At 38.5% G+C, this 27,848-nt stretch overlaps 1 protein-coding gene across 1 annotated transcript; it reads right to left on the reverse strand.

Moving 5' to 3' along the window:
• Nucleotides 1–415: 415 nt before the first annotated feature.
• Nucleotides 416–27,724, reverse strand: EGFL6 (EGF like domain multiple 6). The gene is made up of 9 exons (XM_018084013.2): nt 27,667–27,724; nt 24,751–24,870; nt 23,106–23,225; nt 22,014–22,148; nt 20,156–20,278; nt 11,863–12,192; nt 3,332–3,418; nt 1,692–1,957; nt 416–511 (listed from the first exon to the last, which is right to left on the reverse strand). The coding sequence occupies exons 1-9, from the start codon at nt 27,722–27,724 to the stop codon at nt 416–418; spliced, it is 1,335 nt and encodes a 444-aa protein (XP_017939502.1).
• Nucleotides 27,725–27,848: the final 124 nt, after the last annotated feature.

Consider the following 27,848-nt stretch of genomic DNA (forward strand, 5'->3'; position numbering starts at 1 on the left):
TACAACATACGCACTAAGTAAGAAGTTAAAATTATGTCACCAGAAGTAGCAACATCCTCTTAAATACTGCTTTATGTTCTTGTGAAATAGAAGACAAGAATAGAGAAGAACTTTAAGAAATAAAAGCATGTAGAATTTATAAAAAAATTAGACAAATAATACTTTAGAAACCCTGACCTTGAATTATAAAATACAGTAGTGTTACACTCAAAGCATGTATTAGAATTAGAATGACTCATAAAAAAGTGTACTCTGCACCTTGCATTTTTCCATTTGCATTGTTGCATTAAGTTCAAGGCACAGTTTTATAGTTTTGGTTTGGTTTTTTTTTATAAAGAAAAGGATACAAAAATACACTACTGAAAAGGCAAATATGAAAAATAAGATTAAATCCGGTATACTCAAATGTCCATTGTCAGGTATCTTCTGGGCATAGACCAGAAATTAGTATAACATTGTCCACTCCAATTTCTCCAGTTTTTCCCTTCCCACGTTCTGATTCAAAAGTGACCTGTCACAAAAAAAGACATGTGTTAGCAGGGAAAATATAGATTATCCAAACATTTAGCAACTCTTAATGTTAATTAATTATGAGTCTGTATCTGAGGAATATTTTTCACAATACAGGACTTAATGACTTAAATCCCTGCTGTTTTTAGAGCTTCCATGTATTATTGGAACTATATTTAAAATTCTCTGTGCAGATTTAAAATACCAAATGGATTACTTTAATAAGATTATTTATTTTCATTGTACAACGAAAATGCAAATTGAGTGAAATCCTCTTATAATAATGTAGTTTTATCACAGTATGTGATGTTAATGCACTTCATTTATTGAAGACATTGCAACTGTTCATTTTCAATCTATTTGGATCCTCTGGCTTTTTGTGTATATACTATATATATTTACTCTCATGTGTATTCAGTGTAGTATGTATACAAAATAGAGAGAGGAGGTTCATTTTTATGAATAGAATGTCTGGGGCTTTACTTTATAGTCTGTTTCTGATTTATGTGAGGGCTTTTCTACGCCATTCCAGCTGTGCAAAGGACCTTGAAAGGGCTTGCATTTCCTTTATACCCACAGTAATCAATTATACAGTAGAAGCCTTTGCAGAGCACTGAAAACATTCAGTCACATAAATGGAAAGCAGGCCCCAGAATTTCAAGGAGAAACTTTCTGAAGTCCTGAGGGAGACAGTTTTCAGGCATACACCAGTGCACAGTATTCCCTGTTGGTTGGTATGTCCTCCTTCTGAGGTGATTGCCCACCCTCGATTGTACATGATGTCTCCTTTTGCTCTAATGGTTTAGCTTAGTGTGGTTTGAGAGCATCCTCTTCTATGAAAGAGAAATTTTCATTTTTCCAGGCATGTGTGTATGCTTCTGGTGCACGAGATATTAAGAAGAGATTTTGCTAACTTGTGTTAGTTTATGGTGTGATGCAGTTTTTTTACAAAATGACAGAATTACTGGCATCAGTGTTCTAATCAACTGTGTAATTCAGTTCTGAAATTACAACCAGGTGATAACTTCTGTGCCTCCTAAAATGTGGGCTCCTGTTTCCCATTTCAGATAAGCCTTTCAATTGCTGATGCCTGTAAAACAGTTGGTGGAACACTTGAGGATTAAGAAATTAAACTGTTGTGTCGATTATGGCAATTGGCTTATAAATTCTGTTATACTTACACTGTTAGTTGTCTCAGCTCCCTGAAATATCTCTATTTTTCCAGTTCTCCACCTCTCATCTTTTCCTGTGTTCTGCTCCCAGACAGGAGCAGTTTTTTTGTTTGCCAGGAACACTCGAAGTTTCCCCACTTTCTCACCAGCAAGCCGATAACTGAAAATCAAGCAGTAGCTACTCTTTGGTTTCAGGTCAGTGAGAAGAAGTTTTAGACGCCCCATATCCTTCTTGTGCCCCACAAAAGCTGGAACTGCCATGTAGTACCCATCACCTTGTAAAAAAAAAAAAAAAAAAAAAAAGAGAAAGAAAAAAAAAGCTTCTTTATTGGGTTTGTGTTATTTATGAGCAAATTGAATACATCTCCACTAAGAAGATAAGGGGAAGCTAGTTTGCTTGAATAATTTAAACTCAGACTGGAGAAAAGCAGCAGGGAGTGTACTTTGCAAGGAACAAGCTTGTACAGTTGGAAGTCAGATCAGTTTACAGAGGAGATGAGTTCATATTTCACTGGTAATTACAGTCATTCTTCCTCGCACCATCTTTCTAAGGCAAAACCATCTGTTTTTCAAATGCAACAGCCTGAAACATACTGCTATGCCTCTGTGGTCAGATAATTTCAGTACTTGAGCGAGCTCAATACTCTCTCCACTGTCCTTTGTGAACTGATAGCTTATTCCCCAAGTCCTGTAGGACCAATGAAGTGACAGACACACACACAAAGTGACAAAGGAATAAGACATCTGAGCCCATAAATAAAGTCATAATCAGCAGATGTTAGTTCAGGGAGACAGAGTAAGGCCAGGATAAGGTCTTCCTGGAAGTGACAGTACAGAGAAGGGATTTTGGGAATTATGTGGAGCAGGATAGAAAGGATTAGTGAAGAAAGACTGGGATGGAAGGACTGTGAGGGAAGAGGGAGAGAATGTACATGTAGAAACTGGAGCAAGTGGCCTGCATGATCTGTAGGATCTGCTGGTCTCCACTGCAGCAACTTCTGCAACATTTCCTGGGTCACAGGGGAAGAGACATCCTTTTGAACAAATTCCTCCAGCCACACCTTTTTATGTACACCCATGGAGCAGTCACACATTGCACCCGTGGAGCTCTTTCTCAGATTCAAGCAGGCCTCCTCTTGGTACCTAATCAGGTATTGGTTGTTCTTGAATAGCATCTTGCCCTTGGCTCATTCTGAGGAATGCTGTCACTAGTTTGTCTTGCAGAGTTTAAGACTTCTGAGCAGTTATCCCAGTGATCTAAGCCATGTAAGTGACAACATTGCCACATCCATCTAAATTATGGATGTGTGATTAAATGACTTACCAATCTTGGAGAGACACAACATGTAGCTGATAAGGTTTCTATTACCTTGTACCTTGCAATTCTGAACAGTTATGTTCTAATAATTTTTCTTATATTTTGATCAATTTGTATTGAGATATGTTGCTGACTACCAGCTGCCACTGCATGTTTCAAAGAAACAATATCCACTCCCAGTATCCTCTGCCTCCTTTAATCTTTTGTAAAAATAACCCACTGATTGAAAAGCTAATTTTTGATTCCAATTCTGATTCCCCTCCCTTCTGCATTTTTTTGAGGGGGTAAGCCACCTCATCAAAGCTTAGGTAGAGGACAGATATTTAAATACCTCTATCACGATCAGCAGGATTCCAGTCAAAGTCATCATCAGCATCTTGTTTCCAGTCACAGACTCCTCGACTGAAGCTGCAATCAACTGAAAAAAATTGTCAGAGGTAAGAGAAATACTATATCATGGGTACTGTTAAAATAATTTGCTCATTATTCACACCACTATTAATGTACAGGTAATTCTAAAATTATCTATAATCTGAGTTCACATAGTCTTGACCTAGATTAAATTGCAAAAAAGCAAAACATTAGAATTCATGTAGTAATCCTTTCTTTAGCTCACAGGAAAGTCTGTTGTGTCTTTTTATTGCCAATCTCCCATCTGCACATGAGTTTATATGCTATGACTGCTGTATACTGAGTGTCTGCTGATCCCCAAGTATAGTTGGAGGTGTTAGTTTTGAACTCCAGTGTCAGAAATGATTTGGGATCTGGCAACTTTAGAGCTCTCCTCTCCGTTTGTTACACTAATGTAGTTGTAATCAGCTGAGATCAGCTCTGGTTCTATCCATTGAGAGAAGCTGGCCTCCCATGAGCAGAATTCCTTATGTCAGCACTTGATACTCCTACTACATGGAGCTGGGAATAGCCCAAATCAGTTTATCCTTAGAGGGTTCTGAAGGATGAACTGAAAAAGATTGTCACCCATAGCACACCACAGCCTTCGTGACTGTGCAGATGAAAAGCATTACATACACAAAGAAACACTCTGCAATGCAAGCATGACAGATCAGATTAAGAGTAATATGTCAGCCATCTGAGTCTCCTCAGAAAGATGCATCTGTCTTGTTCTATTAATGTATTTTATCATGAGACAAAGACATTCAGTACATGGCATTTAGAGAGCTCTGCTGTATAAATTGACTATTTCTGAGTATTTCTAAATAGGAAAAAAAGTCAGCCAGAACATCTGTCTATTTGGTTTGTTTAAGATTTGGAAGTATTTGTGGATTGTTTTTGGGTGAAACCCTCCTTGCCCTAAAAATAACCTCAGCTACAGCCAATCCCAGCACTTCAGCCCCTGCCCGCTCACTGGTACCTTCCCAGGAGTTTGCTACTGCCCTGTAAATGCATCAGCTCAATAAGATCCCTCAGTCCCTCCTTATGGATTCTGGGGTTTTTCCATGGTTCTCAAAAGCAGGTCCTTATTGTCAGCTTCATGATTCTGTCCATCACAGGGGAATCGGTTTCCCACCAGGAAAAGACCTCCAAGATCATCAAGTCCAACCTTCAAATGAACACCACCATATCAACTAGACCATAGCACCAAATGCCACATGGAGTCATTTCTTGAACACTTCCAGGGAGGGTGACTCCACCAACTCCCTGGGCAGCCTGACAACCCTTTTGGTGAAGAAATTCTTTATTCCTTTATGCTCTGCTTTGACCAGAGCTACACTGCAGTGTCTGTTATGGCTCCCAACAGGCAGTGAAGTTTTCTGCTTCAAAGTGCATGAAGCCATTTCCTAAGGCACAGCAGAAGCTTAAATTGTGTTTATAAATTGACAGGTCTTGGACCTTCTATGCTCCCCTGACTGATTTTGTAATGATTTTTTAATGTGAAAAAGAACATATCTTACGGTGATATCCATGAGACTTACTGATGAATAGGGAACTATCACAAATTCATGACCAGGCTGTGTAAGATTCAGGGTAAATATTTATTCAGTCTTGTGCAGGGGAAACTCCTACTGACTTCTGACAGAGGACCAGGAGTAAAACCAAGATATGGTAGACAGACATTGGCATATTATTGTGTGCTGTGGAACATATTCTCATTTTTTACACAATTGAAATTACTTTATTTTTTTATGACTATGAAATTATTCAAATGAAATTCAATTACAAGTCAAGTTCCAGTGTGGGGGAACTTTCTGTACTTGGCTTATAAACAGTTCTGTTTGGAAAAGGACACAAAACCAGCTTCTCGCATGGGAACTGGCAGAAGGGTTTGGCCAGATACTGTCTCTAACATGTTCACCAAATCCTTGGTTTGTGTTAAAGGCTTTTAAACTCATTCTGACTTGGCTGGTATAGGTTGTCATGAAAACATACAATACGCAAGAAACTAAATACTGTAGAAAAAAATAATCTACCTTCTTGCTCTGGTCTTGACACTGGAACTTTCCTCTGTGCCAGGTGAGGGCCAAAGGCAGCTGCTTCTTTCACTTTTGGAACTAGGGAAAACAACTTGTCAAGTACTGAGTCATCATAGGAACAGAAAATGGAACTTTATTTCTTTATACCAGATGCCATCATTTATTTAAATAAGTCAATGTATGTATTTTCCACTCCACTACCAAACTCCCTAACCCCAGTTAGATACTAACTCTGAATTTTAAAAATTAAATACCTGATCAGCTGTTGGGAAGGAAGGCTGTGGTGACTGCCCTTCCTCTTCCTCACCCTCTCTGCTACAGCTGATAAGCACAGACTGATGTTTTGATAACCAGACCCCATGGAAAGCCCTGAGCAAGTTATTTTGTAAAAATTGGTAGATGTGTCTTGTGCCAAACTGGAAGAGTCAGTACAGCCAATGAATGCTTGGTGCATTCTCCAAGACACTGGCCTGAAGGAGGTACTTACTCAAGAAGCATTATTTTTCAGCAACAGCATCAGAGACCAAGGGAAAACTTCTCCTGTCTGGTGAGGTACAAAGTTATAGAAGCTTACATACTCTTGTTTATGCTGAATAATACTCTGAAACACTAAGTATTTTAAAGTTCTGTGATTAAGCTTCTCTTGTACTATTTTAAGTGATTAATAGAGAAGTGCACTCACTAAAAATAATGACAGTCTCAACTTCTTTATGCATATCCTATGTAAGTAAATAATCACACCTGAGAGAAAAGGAAGATCTGCTTTCACTGGTAGAGGATTCTGTCCTTTGCAGACACATAAGCAGATGATACCTATGATATATTCATGCACACCTCTGAAAAAAGGAGGAGGTTAAATGTGTCATTTCAGAGGAGGAATGAGGGAAGATCCTCTGGATTACTGCCTACAGAAGGTGTTAGTGGAAAGTCCAAAAGACTGAAGTTCACTTTTCACCCACACCCTGTGGGCCTCTGTGTTAAGAAAAGCTCAAACTGCTTCAACAGTGCCAGATGATAGGAGCTATGGAAATTACTTTTCCCTACTCAGCATTGTATCATATATGCAAATGCCAAGTATTTTAAAAGTCATTACTTTCACATGCATGCACATTTGTTCAGAGGGGAGTTGTTTTCCCATGAGTTCAGCTGAACTAGTGCTTTCCATCTAAATACTCCAACATACAGTTGTAAACACATACTCAATTTTGAGAATATACTTGGAACCCAATGCAATCCAGAGCCTCCTAGCACCATAAAGGCTATACCATCTATTTAATCTTTCTTCTCCTTCAAAACTGTCAAAAATTGCTTTGTGTACACCAGTGAAATCACACTCTAACAAAGAAGCCCTGGAGGTATTTCCAGAGGTACTGAATTGAGCTGAGAAAGGAGACTCATGCAATCTTATGAGCTTTCTGATGAATTGCCAGGAGCGTGTCCTCTCTTGTTGTCCTTGCAGCCTTCCCCTCACCCAGACCATTACTTAAATCACTTGGATAATATTCTTACTCAAGGCAAGGATTAATATAGCATTTTCCAATTAATATATGTCTACATATACACATTTAGGAATAGGCACATGGAGATTAGGTGTTAAGTTTACTGTCATGCCATAAACTTGGCCTCATACTTATTGAAAGAGACTCAGGCTGTGAAAATCCTTGCCAAAATGAAGAGAGCTATTAAAATATGATCAGTTCTGGAAAAAGTGATTTAACAGAAGACAACAGCTGCCAGTATGATTTATATGTGAAGTTATTGAATTACACTTGAATTCACTTGAGGGATATACATCCAGGTGTAGCTATGTGCTATCAAGCGAAGAACTGTCATGCACAGAAAAAGAGTCCAGTTTTGTATCCAAATCTATTTTTGTTTTCTGTCAGGCATGACAGTCAAGTTTTCCACTTACTGAAAGATATCAGCTGCTTATTGTGAGAAACTGTAAGTTTCAGCTAAGAGAAAGGCTTCCAAGAAACCTTACTGCTTGGAAAGTGCCTACATTTTACATCAAACCATCATCACACATAGCCAGGATACAAAGTTTACTCCCTCGTAAGTAGTAGGCAGGAGTCAGGATTACTCTTTTTAGCTCTTCTGCTGTCAAGTGGTCTTGTAGAAGGGCAGGCCTCATCCCATGTTCCCTAAGAACATACTCTCACCAATGAAAGTGCACATAGTCCCACTTTAGGCACAGCAGAGTCTGTCCTTTCTGTACTGCTGATGCCCTCCCATCTACTTACCTGCAGCACTAGCTGCTGTGAAATCTCTACATATAAACCCCTTCGTATGTTGGTGCACACATTCTTAACCATTGATGTCATCATGATACTCTTACCAGGTAAGATGGGTTGATCTTCAGAGCAGGAATTAGTGGCAATACCCATGTAACACACTACCATGAAATTCTACAGGAATTGTGTCTGTGAATGTCTGTGACAAGCTGAGCATAAATAAATTGGAGATTTTCTGGTTCTGAAAACAGCCACCTCATTGCTGACACAGGTTCTTGCATCTGCAGGAAATTCAGTGTTGCTACCTGCAACATATATCTGAGTATTGCCCTTGTTCTTAGGAGGGAGAATCTCTTTGAGCCATGTCAGGTGGAGTTTGTCAAGTGTATTATACATCAGGAAGTGCAGCAGGGAAGGAGACTTTCTGCTCCATAGAAAGCCCCAGCCAGGTCTACCTGGCTGAAGGTACTTCCCTAAAAAATGGTGAGACTTGCATAAAAAACTCTGAACTACTGAAACTGTTTGCAATCATGGAAACACTTCTTAGCAAATAACCTAAGAAAATGAGAGAGTAGGGCTGAAAAGAAGCATTGAGACATTATTCTAGTGTAAACATGACTGAAGAGAGTGCCACAAAGGGGATTTAGAAACAAATTTATACATGAAATTAGAATTCCATTTTAAAAACACCAGACTTACAGGGAGCACTGCACATACTGAAATAAATAAGGTTTGAAGGCCACCTCCCGTCTGAGGACCTTAATATAGTGAAGTAAAGAAAGAGACTGCCACTAGAAGATATAGAAAAAGAGACAGTTAGATTCAAGCACATCCTTTTATACAGTTGCACAGCAGTGCCCTCCTAGAAATGCAGGCAGATACCAGTTCACTCTCCCTGTCAAACAGAGTTGTTAGTACTCATCTGCCAGTTGTGCCAACTTGGAGCACAAAAGTTCTTTGGAGTTGGGTTGCATCTGGCTTGCTTTTGTGTGCTCAGGGCTGTCTGAAAAGTGCCACATAGATAGAACCTCAAGTCAGTCTGTAAGTCAAATAAGGGCCAATGAGATCACAAGAGCAATAGGAAGTTTCAGGAGCACATCTGGAAAAGCAGTGCTTGGAGTAAACTACAACATTTAAAGGTTCAAAGTAAAGAAAAAAAAAACCAAAAAAACCCCCGAACCAAAATTGAACCCCATACCACAACGAGCAGAAGCTCAGTAGAACAGGTCTTTGGAGCACTGTTTTATGGACACCCCTGAGAAAACAGTACAAAAGCACTGTTAAGCATCTGGGAAGTGACTGATGCTAAAGGAGCTCTCTGAAAACACTGATAGATTTTCCTTTCTGTGGACTTGGTTTCACCTCTCCGCTTTGCCAAGTGTTGTATATAAAGTTACTTATAGTGCATTTGGAAATGGTATTTTAATCTGAAAAAATATGGCTTTGTTTATAGCCTGGAAGTAATTTTCTATTTGTCTGCAGTAATGCATGTGCTATCCTTAAAGCTTTGATCCCTTTTTTTTTACCCCATTATTGTGACTGTATTTTTTTATAAAGCATCTGTGGCATCACATTGAACTCTTGCTGAGGCAGCTATACTGGAAGAGCAGATATATAGCAGAATATAAGCACCCATGTATTTAAGTGTGCTAGCTGTGGGCAATGTGGTATATTTTTATTTCTTGTTACTTCTGTTTGATTTTTCTTTCCCCTGGAAAATGCTGGTGTCTGGTTCTGTCTAGGTAGTCTAGTTAGTCTAATGTAAAAATAACACACTGAATTTGGGAAAAGTAACTAATCTTGGTAATTCTAACACATATGATCTAAAGTGCCTGAAACTGCAGCATGTAGGAACTCTCACAAAAATGCTACTTCCTGTGTTTCTAACACTGTTCTCTAATGTTCAAAGCTCATTAAAAACAAACAAACAAAACAAAAACAAAACAAAACAAAGAAAAAACCAGCCCCCCTAAAGAAAAAAATGAAAACAAACAAAAAAACCCACAAACAAACAAACAAAAACAAAACAGAAAACCAGAGTGAGCACTGTAAAAAAAACAAGTAGACTGTAAGAAGTAGTAAATTTAAGACTCACTTCCTATATATATAGTGTATCACTATGTCAGACTCAAAGGAATATACCATATCTGTGCTACCACGTCCTGCTCTGAAATAATTACATTTGCCAGGTGTCCAACATCTATAGCTCTGGACTGAGCTGTGGTCTGAGCATTGTAGCTCACAGAGTGGTGTAATTATCAGAAAAGAATAAGATTAAGAACAGACATCATGATTAACTGAGAGAGAGCTTTTGTTCAAAATTAAGAACCCCAAAATCATAAGGGAAACAGTGCACTTTTAGTATTGCCAAATAAACCAGAACCCAAAATCTCTTGATGCTACCAAAGTAAATGTCTCTGTAATAACATGTCTGGTTACATGATACTACAGGAGTTACACGATATGAGTTTCGTAAACTGATAAAGTAGAGAATATAGAATTTAGTTGCAGTTGGCAATACCATTCTAGATTACCAATGGTACCTGAAAAGCACTGAAATGTTAGAAGCTGTCAGAATTAAGGTTGTGCTTAATTGATTAATTAAGTGTAGCTTGAGTGTAGCATCTCTACAATCATTGCTTGTACAACCAAGTACTTTGGTCCAACTCTCTGTGTCTTCTTCCATGTGCAGAAAGGACATTTCTCACAGAGTAAGGAGCTTTCCAATACTTTGGTTTACTCTAATCTTCTATATATATGCAAATTTTGCAATCAATAGGACATATTTATGTAACTATTTAATATTAAGAATTAATAATAAAAATAATATGGATAAATTATTAGTCTATTGATAAATAAATATTCCTATTTATTAAACTGCACCTTTCACAACAAGACAGATCATTCCTCCTCACTGAACAAGGTAAAGATCCCATGGAATATAGTCATTTGAAGTCATTACAGACTGTATCATAAGATAAAAAGATAAGGAAAAAATTTTCATGGATGTCCTTAATTTTGATATTTCTTAAATGTTGGGGGCTTCACTGTGATGTCTTTAACTATTGTAGTTTGGTTTTTTAAGTAGTGAGTAGCAATTTTGATGAAGGTTCAGTATTTTGATAGCTGGCCTATTTTAATAATTTCCATCTCTGTAAAATAATTTCTTTATTTCCCTACAGTATTTTTCTGTGACTCCCTATACACTTAATATGTAGTAAAACTACTATGATAAAATAATAGGTCAATTTAAAAATAAAAATTAAGATCTCTGAAAAGTGCGACCTATCTATTTTTCCTAATTAACTATTCCTCCTGGAAGACAAAGAATACCTATATTAATAATACAAGAGGCAGATGCTATGTGAATACTTGAGGGGATTATATGGAGGAACTTAATGTGGTAGTAAAGGAATTTGCTGAATAGACACCAGCAAAGAAGGGAAAAAACATGATGTACAAATTTACGAGCTGTAAATTTGAGCTAACGATGTAGTCCAAAGGATCATTCAATATCATTAAAAATTAAAGTGGTTTTGAAGCCAAATGTTCAAACAATTAAGTGCCTAAATCATGACTGAATTTTTATTAATAACAAGGATCAATTATAGCACATGGAAATTTAAAAGGAAAGGAAACACAGTTAACAAGCTACCTATCTTAAAATGAAAATGCAAATGCCACAATGCCTGAAGTCCTAGAATCACAGCTGGCATCAAACAAGAAAGTCATAAATAATACAGAGTTCACATACTTAATGAAACTACATCTTGGACATACTTGCTATCTCTATGTCACAGAGCACACTGACTTTCTGCCAGTATCCCCTGGCAAAATAAAATCTCTCTAGCATGGCTTTAAACTGAAAGAGGGTAAGTTTAGAGTAGATATTAGGAAGAAATTCTTAATTGTGAGGGTGGTAAGACAATAGAAAAGGTTGCCTAGAGAAGTTCTGGATGGGCCATTCCTGGAAGTGTTCAAGGCCAGGTTGGATGGGGCTTTGAACAACATGGTCTAACAGGTGGCCCTGCCTGTGGCAGGGGGATTGTAACTAGCCCAGCCATTACCTATGATTCTATGGTTCATTTTCTACAAGTAAATTCTGCTAAAGTGTCTATGATGTTTTGTGATGGTTTTGTTAGTGTTTATATATTTTTATATTGAAGCCAGATTTTTTTAAAAACAAAGAAACTTACAAAAGACATCTCCTCTCAGGCTTTGCTCATCATCGATTTGATTCTCAAAATCTGCCTTCTCCTCTTCATCAGACTCTTCTGCTTCATCTTCTGTAGTAGCTTCAATTTCTTTCTCTTCCTCACTGTAGCTCCCACCAAGATCCGTACCACCTTCATAGTCCAATAACTGCAAGTGGGTCTTAGAAGGCGGTGTCACAGCTGCTTCTGGGATGGCATTCTTGATTTTTTCATGCTTTTTCACACTATTTTTATGTGCAAGAAGTTTCTTAATTGTGTCCTTAGCTGTTCCAGGGATTCTTGCAATTTCCTTCACTGACTTTTCAGGGATAACTAGAACCAAGAAGAAAATAGTAAATATCCATCTAAGGAACCATCCAGCATTTTTAAATGGGACCATGGTGTCCTTTACAATGTCTAGAGACATACAGCTAAATTCTCTACTATAAGTTCAGCTCTGCACAGAACCAAACACACATGCTCGTGTTCAGCTCTCTGTCTGAGTTACAGTGAAAAAAACCAAAGTGATCCTCTGTCATGAGTGCTTTGGACTCCTGTGTAACAAAGGCCATGCTGCCCCTTACATTAATTATTTTTACAGTGAAGCTTAGGTAAAAAAAAAGAAAAATAAATCCTGCTTCAACTTGTGAACTACTAAAAATTGTATGTGCAGCTGAGATTCCCTGCACAACTGTCAGCCTACTAGTAATGAACAATTTTCTTAGCTATCTTTTGTGAACTTTTCTGGCCTACTTTTCCTTCCATAACGGGCTGAAAGCCACTGAAATGGAGCATATTTTGAGAAGACATGCATCAAGCTGCTCCGTCATATTTCATTTAGCTCTAAGGGCTATTTAGATGTAAGGGGTAAACCCCAAAATTCAGAGAGGCATCCAGGAATGCCAAATTATTATGGTCTTGCAATTCCAAGATGGAGTAGAACATAAATGTAAAATTTCCTCAGATTTTTACTATTTTATGATTCCTCTTGGCCATGAAATTCTCTAGGTTATCCTTTTGATAATCTGGTATTATCCTTTTAATTATCCTGGTATTATCATTTTGTGTAATACTAACTATCTTTTTGAATAACCATTCTTGTAGTATCTTGCAGCTTTGGATCCTGCTTAAAAACACAAGGGCTGCCAGAGGTGAAAACTAAAGAGTAGGATAAAAGTCAATCAAGATTCTTCAAATCTGCAAAACAAAAGAAAATTTTGAATTTGGAGTTTTACCTATTATGAAGTATAATGAAGTCAGTATAGTCTATATTCAGGCACAAACTTCAAAACATTAATTGGTAAGAGGACATTTTTACATTTACATGGCAACTCTGATTTTCTAATCAGGCTTTCCTTGTCAATGTATTGAGTTTCAGGACACAAGCCATTTATTTCTTTTAGAATTCAAATTTTTTCTCTCTACAATCATTAAACTATGTTTGGATGCTTGAATGTGGGAGGTTTTTCATAGGAATGCATTTGAAGTTGAATTTCTAGGCATGTGGGGAGGCAGGATTGATTTTCCACCAGTGGTGGGACCTAGTAGCAGAACAAAGGGCTCCTTTGAGACTGTATGTTGGGCAGCTGTTCTCCATGTTCTCTTAAGATAGAAAAATTATCAGTTTACATGAAACAAGATATTTTAGTTACGTATTATGAAAAACTTGCTATAGGATAGTGAAACACAGGAGCAAGCCACTTAGGTTATTTGAACTGTATCACTAGAAGTTAAAAAATTGTTAGGCTACCATCTGTCATTAATATGTTGGATATGATCTACCTCAGAGCAAAAGAACAGGCTAACTGATCTTTTTTAGTCCCTTCCAGATGTACTCTTCTCTCATCTGACAAAGACTGATGGCTCTTTGTGCTGATGGCCAAATCACAACTGAGGGTTAAAGTGAGGACTACTTTGGATCAGTTTGTTCAAGGTATGTGTACAGTACAAATTCAAATGAGAATTTATGGCAATACTGCAGGTGTTGCCTTTTATCAGCAACATCAGTTACTGCTCAGCATCAGTTGAGAACACCACTGTGCCAAAACAAGACCTGGAAGGCTTTGTGTGACATGTATGCAAGTTTAAGAGAAGACATTAATCTGAGGAGTTCTAGTTTGTAAGATGATCACATCCCATTATAAGGTTTCCATTAGACCTAATCAAATCCTTATTCTGTCATAGTACCAGAGCTACTAAGGAGGAACATATCCTTGGGGTTTAAAGTCCAAGGCAATGGACTTTGGGGCTCAAGACAATGAGGCTTTTGAAACAACTCAGAATGAAACAACTGCTATGACATGACCAACTCAGTCCTCTAGCATAGCCTGAATTTGAGTGGGTGAGGAAGAACTGGTGAGTAGGAAAGAATTAACGTGTCATAAGCTACTGACAGCCTTCTGTAGTTTGAGTCCTTTATGTGAAGTACCTAGGACACAATGAGAGTTGAGCAGTTCCTTGGTGCTGTACAAAAGCTCTTCCATAAAGAGAGACTATTTCTACCAGTGGGCCTTATATACTGCTTTCTGTCTTTAATTCTTGATCAGCATTGATGTTGCAGTACCTACAGTCTTTTTGGATTGAAAATGGTGGGGGAAGTCAGCTGTTTTTATTTCCCTCTGCTTTTGCTGTCTAGTGATTTTATTAACAGAACAAGAATATGTTCCTATTTTGCTCCTTAGTGTGTAATAGTGAAAACTTCATAGTAGTATTTTGGGACAGATGTACAGGACTTGTAACCTTGAGTAGTACTTTTTTTCTGTGTGTTTCTTTTCATAGAAGAGACATAGCAGAAGAAAAAACACCAGCTAATAAAACATAACTGTGGACTAGTAGGAAAAGGGGAAAGTTCCCTGAAATTATGTTCACTCCTGGAAAATGGAATCCTATCATTGTGAATTTGTCACGTTTTATTTATGGGAAGTGCAACTACATGCTATCTAGTATGTCAGGAACAGAATCAGACTCTCTTGGTGTGCTCATTGGAGCATTCAGGGATTTTTGGAAGTTGCAGTTGGAGTAAATGGATGCCAATAAAACTAAAAACTAAAGATTTTTTTTCTTTTCCTCTGGGTAAAGCTTGCAGCCTTGCTTGTCACATACTTGCAAGTAAACTCCTTGCTAATACTGCACTAAGTGTTCTCTAGAGGATGATGCCAGGAAGAATGTAAGGTTTTCTGGGTCTAAACTCACAATGTAGCAATAAAAATTAACAGGAAAGCTTAATTCCAAACAAATTTCCTCTTGACAATCAGTAACAAGAAACTGCATGCTGTTAATAAAGGCTATGGGGATTTTCAAGGCAGGGCTGACTGCTCAGCAGACCTGAACATCTGCATTTAGTTTCTGCTTTGAAGTCTTCCTTGTGAAATTATAAATTCTTACAGCTCAACATAATAACTTCTGTGGTGTCAGAAAACCGATCTCCCTGTATGTGCGTGCAGAAAATCAAATGATGGGAGTGACAAAAAGAGGGAGATGAAAATGTCTAAATTCCCATGTGCTTGCAGACTCCAGTTTGCTGCCGCACTATGAAAATCTGCTCATGGGGACAAAAGGGACGAGACAAGAAGCACATTTTAGGGTATGGCACTACTCCCCTTCTTATCTGCAGTCAGCTTTAGAGTAGCTGGAGATGTGTTTTTAAGGTATTTTATGTCTACACATACATTGCAGGAGGAATAATCCAGTGTAAGGATACCCCACCTTAAAGTCAGTCTGTTCTTTTAAATCCACTGCCTGTGGATTTGCCTGAATGAGCTCATCTTCCCTGGCAATCACCTGAGACAGTGATTCTTTGCCCCAGGACATGGAGATAAATGCAGAGGTGTTGGTCACAAATATTTGTGTATGTGACTGCATAGAGAATTTTGGAAAGTGAAAATAAATGTAGTGCATTTCATCTCAGCTCTTCCTTGTGTACCTTCCATCAGAAAGCATGCAGATAAATGCCTCCTGCTCCTACAGTTTGTGTTTATTGACCTAATATGAAAATATCTCAATTTTCAAAGGCATTTTCTTTCTTTGAATTAGAATTAAAGCAAGAGGTAGAAAAACAGAGGCAAGTGGTGTCTGAGGGATAAAAGTAAATCTTTTCTGTCATTGGTTGCTGTACAAGATTATAAAACCATAGAAATGGATTGGTGTAGGATGTCTAATGACCAAGTTGCGAAAGTTGAGTTGAAAAAAACAGAGAGCAGATGCCGACCCCTTGACTCCGTGCTGCATTGTATAGAGGGAAGTACTCAGGGGATGATAAAGGAGAGGGACAGACAGTGATCCATTTTCCTTCCACACACCCTGTGACCACAGCCAGTGCTGGCCAGGGCTCTGAGTGTACAGAGGATGCAGAAGGAGACAGCTTCCTCTGCACTCCAGCAGGCTCCCCACTGCTTCCACTTTCACACCCAGCAATATATTTAAAAATGTGGTGAGAGACAAGCCTAGGAGATTAGCTTACAAATCCTTTTGTAGCTCCCGTTGTGGCTTTGGAGAGGTGGTGAGGGACACAGACAACCCTTTACCATATTTAGGCAGAGCCTATAGATGTGAGTAAAGATTAGATCAGCACGACATAGTTTCAGAAATCTTTCTAAAAGTTCTCAACCTCTTTTAGACAGTCTTCAGAGAGTCTGAAAGCTTTCATAGATAGGTTAAAACACAGACTGTGGACTATTATTCTCTTTTAAGCACCATGGAACATTATCTACATATCCCTACCCTGTTTCATGTCTTTTTATAGGGAGGGATACTTTGAGAAATTAGGGCAAGTTCATCACACTGGACTGTGCTTAATACTTGATTACACCAGCCGGTAATGCTTCCAGTAGGAAATGTGTGATGACAAAAGCCTAAGTGTTATTCATTAAAGGATAGCAGCAGTATTTGACTTCATACTGAATTGAACTGTAAGAATATCATCAGTGATATGACCACAATTACTTCTTAAGCTTTGAAACTTTATTGTGTCAAACTCAATGTTTCTCAGGACTGGCAAGTTAATAAGAAAGCAAAATCATATATAGGGTTTGAGAGTTACCCTATCAGCAAAAAATGAGTGAGTAATACAAGAGGCACAGAGAGAGCTGGCATGAAATTGTATTGACATTTAGATATCCAGCAAAACATAATGAAGAGTAGTAACCCCTGCCTCCAGCCCAGCAATAACAAGAGTGTCATTGTTGAGCTCCTTAGAGTGATGCCTGAAGGTTGTAGACAAAGTTAGTAATCCTTTTTCCTGTTATTTTGTTGTACCATAAAAGTGAATCAGAAATAGGTTCATTTTTTCCACAGGAATCTTAACTGGTTATGGAACCTTGTGAGACTCTATTCTTAAATAGAAGCTGAAATACATATAGTAGTATGTGGCAGGGGAAATGTGGTTTTTCAATGCACAATAGGAAATCAGGAAACACATGAACCTGAGAAGAGCAACAGATTGCAGCAAGAGGGAGGCCAGATGTGAAAATGGTTAGGACCTTTTTAGGGATCATTCAAAACATTACATCTCTATGGATTCTCAAATGAAATGTGGGCTAGGGACAGTTCAGAAGCAGCCTCTAGTGTTTCATGCATATTAGGAGTGTTAAATGGCAAAAGGGTGCCTGAACAATCACAAGTCATATCCATGCCAGCAGTAGTATTTGCTGTCTGATGTTTCAGCAGCTTTTTCCTAAGTTATTATATTGACATGCAAATTGAATGAAAGAATTTACCCCACCTTGTGTGCAAAGGTGAATTATATATTATCTCACTTATTCAGTTATTTGGTGGCATGAGGAGATGTAGCCATAGGCGTTTCATTATAAACAATGTACTTAGCTATGCTTTTTCATTAAAATATTTTTCCTTTGTTATAAAAAGCAAATACTGCTGCCATGGTAGCCAGTATGTTATAAACTAGAGGCAATTGCTATAAAGTATTAATGCTTTCCTATGAAAACAGGATTGCAGCCCTGTGGGGATACTTATGTGGAGTACTGAGGACATATTTAAGAAGCCTTTTGTTTAACTGCAGCACAACCCTAGGCCCATCTGTTGAGAGCTGGGTTGGGACACAGGAGCTGTAGCCACTGTCACCAAAAGAAGTGTGAAGCCCCTTAAAAATCCTTAAGCCCCTAATGTCCCAGGATCATGCCCTCATCCTATTAAATCCAATAACAAAACTTTTGGCTTCAGTAAAGCCAAAGGTTTTCTACAATTGCCATATGACATGGAGAACACTCAGTGTTTCAGTGTACTGGTTGATACACTGGTACATCCAATTGGTGTTTGTGTTACTGTTTGAAAAACATTTTCCCCAATAGCAAGACACATGTCCTGTCCTCATCAGTTATACTGGTCAGACTTTTTTGAGGATTGCAGTAAAAATGAACTATTGAAACATTCAAGGCTAAAAGAATCTCCTCCTCTTCCCTTTAAATAAAAGGTGTATGTGGGGGAATGACCACCAGAGAAACCAGTCTCTCTTTAGCACCACTGATTTTCAGGTTTTACCTACCACTGACTCTAGTATTTTTCTCCTCCTCAATTGTTTCATATATCTTTCTAGCTAGACACTCATGTTTTGATCTTCTGCCTATGGCTGTGATTTCTCTCATTACTATGTGTTATTCCTCTATCCTTTCTCATAGTAAATCTCTTTTCCATTTAGTGTATTTTACTAAGTTTATGAATGCATGTCTCCTTCCTCTGCTAAGCAAATAATGGACTTCAGTAATTGGAAATATGACATTAGGAAGTAGTCAGAGAGAGGCAAACAACTAAGAAACATCAGTGAGAAGATAGGAATCACCTGACTTCAGGACTTATTTTTTTTACAGGGATAGACATTAAAAGCTGCCTCTCCACAAGCAAAAATATTTCCATTGTTCATATTTAAGCAATCATGCCTGTTGAATTTTTTCTGCTTGAGCAAAGAATGTTTTAAACATAGACTTAGCCAAAAAGAGATTGGAAATTGTCAGCATCTTAATAAAAAGAAAACCAGGTCATTTTGCTTGGAGATGTATTTCTTTAACATTTCATCAGTGGTACATTTTGTTTTAACAAAACCATATCATGATGTCTCATGTCAGCTTGCTGTGGTGTTCAGTCAGGTCTCAATCCCTCTTACTGCATCCTTCCATTGCAGTAAGATGCAGTGACGTATCACAAGGGATGTGGTCTAGCAAGGAAACTGGCTCATAACATTGAATTTGGGCAGAGGAACCTCCTAAACAGCTCTGCTGTGGCAATCTATGTCCAAACCAAACCTTTTGGTACCAGTCAGGTTTCTGATTGTTTATTTTTGTTCATTAGAAATCAACATCTTTTACTGGAAATAGAAATTTAACAAAATGGTTTGATACTTGGGGCTGTCCTGTGCTGGGCTGGGAGCTGGACTTTGATGATCCTAGTGGGTCCCTTCCAACTCAGAAAATTCTGTGATTCTGTGAAAATACTAACTTACCAATGTGTATTGAAAGTTTCAATGACTATCACAATGGGAGTAGGAACATGGATAAAAGAGGGTCTCATAGAACATCTGTAGCCATGAAATATAACCGTAATACATATCTGATCAAGGATTACTTTAAAAAAGCCCAGGAAGGTTTATATAGTATGTTGAGTTCATCTGCTATAGAAAAAAAGCTTTTAAAAAGTTTGTGCAGGGCTCAGATGTCCTCCCTAGGAAAACATTTCTAATGGTGTTGCAGGAGAAACCTCTACTGGGTTTAATAAAGGTATAAATAAAAAGGTTCATTTTAAATAGAAAGACAAGAACAGCCCTTCTTTCTTCCTTCTTGGAGGGTCATGTTCAGTTAGAACTGGGCAATTACATCTTTATAGGAAGTCTTCAATATTCAATAGAGAAACAAATGCAAAATTTTAAGGGAAAATAGTTTAACACAGAAGTCACAGCTTTTCTCCCTTTTCTCATTTTTTGCTAAGTTAGCCTGAAACTCTTCTGGAAGAAACTGCACAGCCCTCCAAAGGGCTACCCTTGGGAGTTTATGGAAAATTCACAGTATGTTTTTAAAGCTGTTTCTTCACGACAAATCCTCTTCTCTGTTCTACTTATAATTCCTAGAGATATATGAGACTTGGAGACTCATAGGCAAAATTAATTTGAACAACTTATAAATGTACTAACTGTGCTATGACTCCTACAATTAATATATTGGTTTTTTGAGCGGTCTTGCTTGGTTGGTATTGCAGCACTGTTCAGCATGACATTTCCAAGAAAATGCCTTAGAATGATCAATTGTTGGAGAAAAACAATACAGCAGTATTCCTGACATTCAGTGGTACTCACCAGCACAATCAAATCCAGTTCCTCGGTATCCCTGTTTACATTTGCACTTGAAGGACCCCTCAGTGTTGAGACACTCTGCATGGAGGTTACACCTGTGTGTGTTTGTCACACATTCATTCACATCTAGGGAGAGATATAGATGCTTTAGTGAAAACCCAAGGTTCACGACAGCTTGTTTGTGCCAGCCATCTGTTTCCAGGTATTGCGAGCACTAACGTCAGACCAAGACAGTCCAGCGACCACCAGGGGCAGAAGAATTCACAGTAGGAGAGAATGCTGTCAGCTCCACATGCACAACCACTGGGATATGCATCCATGGAAAATGTAGAGCATCTCAGTGAAGACGAAGTGAATGTAGTGATTTTCTGACTGAGAACAGGATTCAAGCTATAGGTTGAACACACTCTTCTATTAACAGAATGCAAAAGGCACCAAGAGAATGTGTGACATCAATTAAAAAACAGCTCACCAAAGCTTTCTCAGTCTTTCATTCACTGTAGAAGAAAAGTAATGGAAAGTAAACCTGAGTATGCCAAGATGTTATAAGATCTTTAATCTACTTCTCATATTCCAGCATACGTATAACGCTGTATGAAAAAAGTATAATCAGGAAAATTCAGTAGAAAGTACTATGGTCAACTCACAGCAAAATGTACAAACACCAAGAGTATTTGATTTTGTTCTCCTTTTTCCTTATTTTTCTCCATCACAAAGATGTTTCTGATTTCTCCCACGTGAGGGAGTCAAGCTGGTGCACAAATGTTTGTGCCACTGGCATTTTATCCAGATTACATCATTTTTAGCAGCTGACAGGTCCTCTCATAATGTAAGTCAGCAAACAGACAAGTAGCAGGAAGAGTGACTCAAAAATCTGGTATTTCTGAAAGTGAGATTGAGGTTTGCAGATAAAGTCCTGACTACTGAGACCGCTCCAGTTTTTCCCCCATCCACTTATATTGTATGAAAAAATATTTTTTCCAGTTTAAGACTCTCAGGGTTTGCAGACAACAAGAAATGCAAATTTAGGTCTCCAAATCTGCCTCACAATCTCACTTCCTCCCCTCAGTCAAAATCAGTCAAATATAAACAAAACACATGAATTCTCTTTTTTATGCACTTGTAGTAGTTCTAACCCTTCCAGGCCCTTGTGTTGTCAACAACTTGAGCAATGCTCCTGTGGCACCTGCTGCAGGAACTTATACTTTGCTGTTCTTCCATCGTTCAACCAATGGATTGAAACAGGAGTAAAGGTGATTTGACGTTTGTTTTGACACCTGAGCATGTCAAGATTACTTTTTGCCTGTATTTATTCTTGTTAAGGAGAAACTTTGGCATGCTATAGAGATCTGAAAAGTAATTGAAACCTACTATTTTCACCCATTTTTTTCCATTGTCTCCACTGTCCATCCAAATAACTTGTTTTAAAGTCATGAAGGCACTTGATTCACATTCCTCAATAATGACACACAAAAAAATAAAAAAAATAAAAAAAATTTGTTCATCACAGTTTGAAAGCCAAGACAACAAAAAATGGCTCTTTAACTAAGCCTGTACCCAAAGTGGCATTTATTTTAGTCAACTGTTGCTAGCTTACTACAAACTCTTGCACATCTTGACTCGGTACAATGAGGCCATTTTTAATCTCAAGTGCCAGTGGTTACATTTTTCATAAGGCTACAGAGAAAACCCAGAGAAAAATTCAAAGTGTCATCAAGAATACCCTTAGGGTGACATCTTTTATCCGTTTCTGAGGCAGTATCCTCAGGCTAGGCCATCATGCTTCAGGCGATGACAGGGAAGATGCAGGCTGTGGGGAAAAAAAACAACGAAGAAGGAAAATTCGTGGGCTAACTCTTACCTACACAGTCATAATGGCCACTGATGTATTTCAGTTCATAACCAAGCTGGCACTTGCAGTAGTAGCTTCCAAAGGTGTTGATGCATCTGCGGTTGTAAGAGCAGAGAGCTTTGCCAGTGGAGCATTCATCAATGTCTAGAGCAGAAGGGATGCTGGTCAGATCCATGAGAAGGTAAAATGGGAAAGCAAGAACTAGTTGGGATTTGCATGGGAATGGTTTGGTCTTGGCTATCACAAGTTGTTTAATAAATAACTCCTGTAACTTCATGCTTGGTGATGGTTTTTTGCTTTTGCATGTGTTCTTCTGAATGAAGCAGCAAAATGTGAACTAACTTCATGGAAGATTTTGAGACCTGGCACGGTAAAATCTAGGGTAACTGGCAGTGTGGGTTCTCCTCACTGGGGACGATGATTTGCCCTAAGGTCTTGGAGTAGGCTCAGGAGGAAGTACAAAAATTTCTTTATTTCCCAGAGAATGGAAATGTCAAAGAACAGTTTAAGACAAAGTTCCGGGAACAGGAAATCGAGAGCAGCAGCAGCTCTTCTACTGAACCTCTGCACCTCCCCTTGCTGGGCTAAGGCAAGACATATCACATTTTAGCACATAGTAGTGACTTTGAATGTAATTCATCATGCCACACTCCTGCCCTTTATGGCTTAGAACTGCTGTGATGCACTGCTGGACACCACGGTCAGTCTTTTTATAATTTCTACCATTTGTTTCCATGCTTAGGTGATCAAAGGGAAGTGGACGAGAATTCAAAAATATTTAAATAAACCTGGACAGCTTCCTGAAGACAAAACATTGTATTTAATGGCCTCATAGCAATAGGGAGAAACTGAATCTATTGATGACTCTAAATCATGTCAAAACATTCAATTATTTATTGGAGATGAGACTTATCAGAAGAATTACATGGCCAATAGTACAAGAACAGTTATTTAAAAAAAAAGCATGAAAACTTTACATCACACTCTGATTAACAAAAATTATTCAATCCAGCAAGGAGGATTAACTACTACTTAACTTTTGCCCAGAGTCTTATGGTTTCAGGAATCCTACAGAAAAGAGAGTGAGCTCTCTAAGCATACCAATGCACGTCCTTCCATTTGGTCCCAGCTGAAGGCCACCTGATGGACAGAGACACTGCACCTCCCCTTTGACTTCTTCACATCCATATTGGCAATTCACCATGGCACATGTCCTGGAACCTGAAAACAGTATTTCAAATAACAAAAAGCAAAATTCTAGGCTAGGATCACACACTTAAGTTAGATCTGGATGAACACAGAAATTAATCAGAACAACAAAATTCCATTCATTATAAATAAAACTGTCTATACATTAACACATTAACAATTCTGGAGTCCATGTGATAGATCTTACACTCCTGTCTACTTTGTTCTTTCCTTATCAGCCCTTATTCCTCTCTTTTTTGCTGATCCTAGTTCTGTGACTTTTTAATACCACCCTTTAGACTCAGAGAGAGAAATGGAAGAAATAAATATCCATTTCTCAAGGATGTCAGGGGCCTGCAGCTGCTGTCTGCCAGTAATACACACCATGGTTAGTAATGCAGTGGACGAACCTGAGATGTGATGCATGGCAGGGAAACCTTCCAGAAGCTCTGTCCCCTGGGCACCTTTGGTGGCAATTTCAGTCTCCTTGCCATAAGTGAGAGAGAGTAGTGGCTCTGGTTTTCAGACCTGCTCTACAGCTGCAGACCCTGCACTCCTGCAAGTATTTGCCAAGGCTGGGTACTTTTACAATTATTCTGATTGACTTGCCAGATGGGCACCCTGCCTGATGAACGGTTTTCTCCAAGATTTGGAGATCAAAGACTTTTAGAATTTATGGTTTTCTGTCATGTTCATGGGAAAGACTGTGCTGTACCCCATACAGCCAGGTCCTTTGGCTTAGAATACAGCTCTCAAGTAGGATGTTCCACTGCTCGGACAAACTGGCTTCCTTGTCCACCTGATGGATCTGCTCCAATCCAGTGAACACTATAAAGGACTGTCACCATGTTACCTGGGTTTTGTGAAATTCAAAACCAAAATACCTGTATGGAACTGCTCAGGTGAAGAAAAAAAGTATTTTCTACAAATGAAACTCGACCATTGAAAAACAAGATGCTTCCTCAGGTCTGAAAATCAGGTTGGCTAAAACAGTGGAATCCTTTCCATTTCATGCTGGCTTAAAGACAAAGAAGATAGGTAGAGATATCTATTTTCCCCAGAAGTTTAGATAAGCCTTAGTTCAAGGAACAAATGTTTGCAAGAAGCTGGCAGCAGCTGTGGGAGGTATATCAATACAGATAAAATGAATCAGTCATGGAGCACAGAGAGGTAAAGCAAGGAATAACAGCATGTAAAAAGTAGTCTGTATTGGTGCTTTGCTTGGATAGATTAATTTATCCTTACTCAGCAGATGAACTGGCAGGACTATGCACCGAGATTGTACTAGCTGTCCTTCATCTGAAGTAAAACTATCAAAGATTTTTATTCTAGAAGGATCAAAACTCCTCTGAATAGCAAAATACAAGTATGACCTAGTTTACTTTATCCAGGAACTACCAAATAGAAAAGCCTCTTTCAGCTGTGGCAGTACCAGAGAACTGGGGTAAAAACCCTATACTAAATAAGCTAAATCTGTTCATCACAAGAAGAAAATCTGCTGGAATTAAATGTGATTAGATGATTTTGGTGTGCCTGTTCCATCAGCTCTATTACTTACTTGCACATGTACCATCTGGCATAAGCATGTACCCGTTGAGACAATAGCACTTGTAGCTGCCATGTGTATTCATACATCTGTGCTCACAAGGACGTGGCTTCAGTCCACATTCGTTCAGATCTGCAGAAGTCATTGGAATTAAATGAGTGCTGGGTTTCTATACATATATTCATACATATAGGTGGATAATATTGCCTAATGCATTGGATTCCCCAGAGTAAAATCGTTTGGATGGAAAATGAGCCAGCCCCTTGCAAAATGAGAGTTTAGCAGACCATCTGGCTGAAAGACTGCTAGTAAAACCAACATACACAGACTTCTACACTTGAAAAACTAATGCAAACTCTGGCCACATCTGGCAGCTTGTTAGGAAGAAGTGGAGTGGTGGAGAGAGAATTTAGTTACTCTCTTTTGGGGAGTTATTTGTCTGGATTTCTCTGATTCTAGATGGAGATTTTAGCCCTCCCACTGACCTCTGTACTAGAAAGGCAAAAATGAGACTGAGAACAGCAAATGAGTTTAAGTGAAACAAAGACTTTTACTTTTGTTTTTCTGAGCTACACATTGGCACCAAGGTTATCAGTAGCAGAAATTAATACAATAAATAAATACAATAAAATTAAATACAATATATGATAAGACCAATCTCAAAAATCTCAAAATCCTGAGAATGAAAGCATCCTAAATCTTTCTCAAAATCCAAGATGTAAAGACTTTGCAGAAACTAACTCAATTTCAAATTTCCAATAGCTATTCTTCACAGGGAGAAAATGAGAATTCCAAAAAGTTTAATTTGTGCAGTATAGGGTGAGCAGTGTTCACAATAATATTTGGCCAATGGCAAGGGGACAAAAATCTCTGTTTGTGACTTCTGTGAACTGACATCTCTACCTCTTCTAGTGATGAGGAAACAGGCAGAATGCATTAACAGAATGCAGCAGCATATGCAGCCCTTTCAACATGTGCTGTGTTAAACAGAGCATAGGACCAATAATATATCTTCAGTAAAGATGCAGCTCTCCAGGCAAGCATTGAGTTTGTGTAGCTCTACTTCTAATGGGAGAAGTATCTGTTCTCATGCCTATGTACCCTGCAGACCACAGGGTCAGCCATTCGAAGCATAAACTTTGTGGAGGTGCAGAAGTGTTTGTTACAGCTCAGTCCAGGGAAGAAAGAGGTTTTCTATTTCTAAAAGACATTCTATTATTTAAATGTAGGGTGTGTTTGGAAAAGGGCAACCTATCTTCTTGCAAATCACCCTGGATTTTTGTGCTACTGTGGCTCCACTAAATAATCAAGACCCTCTTAACAAAGCAACTAGGGAGCAAACTGGAGAACAAAAGTTATTCTACTTAGGCCATACATTTTCAAAAGTGCTTATCTGCACCTATCTCACACAAAGCACTGACAGCATACACAGCTCTAAAAAAAAACCTATGGAGATAAGGCTAATTTGGCTCAGACTTGGTGGCAGACTAATACAGTCCCCTTATCTCTGTTATTTTAGTTAGCTCATGTTGAGCTTGCTCAGCAGGGCATTCTGTGTAAGGACAGACCAAAGCTACATCTCCAGTAAACTAAAAGTGGGTATGAGCATTCCTAGCTGCTGGAACATGACCACCTAAATGGCTATACTGTTGAAACAGCTCTTGGAGACTCTGGGAGACTTCTGGCCTGTGCCAGCAACCACTTTACTGAAAAAATCCTGGCTGTGCTTCAGAGGGTAGAAGAGCCCAGGGTCTAAGAGGCGATTTGCACATGTGGGTCCGTGTGGTGCTTCCACCATGCCTCAGACTCTGAACCTACTGCAAGTGGCACAGAACTGATCTGATTGCCTACAGAGGGCATTTCAAATGCAGATGGAGTTACTGCACAGAAAACACCTAAAAACTGAGGGCTTCTCTGTTGCTTTTTGATGACTTTTAAGCTGCCAAAAATTTTTGAGGTTAAACTTCTGGGTTTAAAGGCAGAAATTGTAAGTAATACCTACATAACTGTTACATGTAACCACAGCTGCTGTTTCCCTTTCCTCTCTAGTGTTACTAAGGAATTAACTTCTTTCCCTGTGAAAAACACCAAAAGTGCAAAAGATGGAGTTTTCTAAAATACTTAACAATATAGCTTTGTGATATATTGTTTGAAATATACTGTGTAATAAATGGGTTGTTTTGACTAAAAACAAGTGTGTTTAGCATATCAATGCAAAATTTTCGGTCAAAGGCTGCAGGAGCTTGGTAAGGTAGCAAGCACCTGCAGTTCACTCATCTGTGCTGCAGTAGGATGGACCCGCTCCTTTCATCTGATCCAACACAGGGGTCTCATATATTGGAACAGGAAAAAAAATTGAATTCTTACCTATGTGTTAACTGAAATATTTCCATGTTGAATTGCAAGTTTATGGAGGGAAAGTGGTGCATTTAAAGTTTCTGAAAATGCAATTCTAAAGACTCCCAATTCTGGTTCTCAGAAATACCATTCAGCATCTGCAAACAGCCCAGACAGCTTGATAAATTACATGTCTAGCATATAATTGCATGTCTTTCTGATTAGAAGGTTAGTTAAAAAAGAAACATGGATTGCTAGTTAAGAAAATAACATGGGTTCTGGAATTGACTGCCATCTCTTCTGATACTTTCCTATGTAATCTCTCCATGCCTTAATCCTCTGACTATAGACATGACAGTTTGCCCTTGTCATCAGCCCATAGGACATACACAATATGGGTTCAAACTTCTGTTTGCTGAAGGAGACTTAGGGCTTGCCTGGGATGCTGGAGATGTAAGAGCCTTAAACTCTTAAGTTCTTCTACGTAAACATGAAAATATCCTGGTTTACTATCTTGGAAGATGACACAAACCATAGTACAAGATAAGGAGACAGAAAATCAACAGTGCCTTCTGGAGCATATGCACTAACCTTGATTACAGGTTTTCCCTGTAAATCCAGGGAAACATTTGCATTTGTTTGGTCCCATGCACTCCCCATACTTGCAACCGTGTCCACAGGTAGCTGGTGGAGTCAGGCAGAGAAAGGAGAGAGAAAAAGTTAGAAATATTCTATTTGAAAACTTTTGCCCTGCTTAGTTGCCTAAAAACTTT

This window comes from Manacus vitellinus, unplaced genomic scaffold (genome assembly GCF_001715985.3).
Source record: "Manacus vitellinus isolate BGI_N305 unplaced genomic scaffold, ASM171598v3 scaffold_7_pilon, whole genome shotgun sequence".
NCBI classification, from domain to species: Eukaryota; Metazoa; Chordata; class Aves; order Passeriformes; family Pipridae; genus Manacus; species Manacus vitellinus.

What these genes read in the sequence shown, in the direction of transcription:
- EGFL6 (XM_018084013.2), bottom strand. Translation starts at nt 27,724, where the DNA reads ATGGGACCAAACAAATGCAAATGTTTCCCTGGATTTACAGGGAAAACC. An exon ending in TCCTGCTGATCGTGATAGAG is followed by an intron (nt 1,958 to 3,331) that starts GTATTTAAATAT and finishes TTTTTTTACAAG; the next exon opens with GTGATGGGTACTACATGGCA. An exon ending in GAGCTGAGACAACTAACAGT is followed by an intron (nt 512 to 1,691) that starts GTAAGTATAACA and finishes TTTTTGTGACAG; the next exon opens with GTCACTTTTGAATCAGAACG.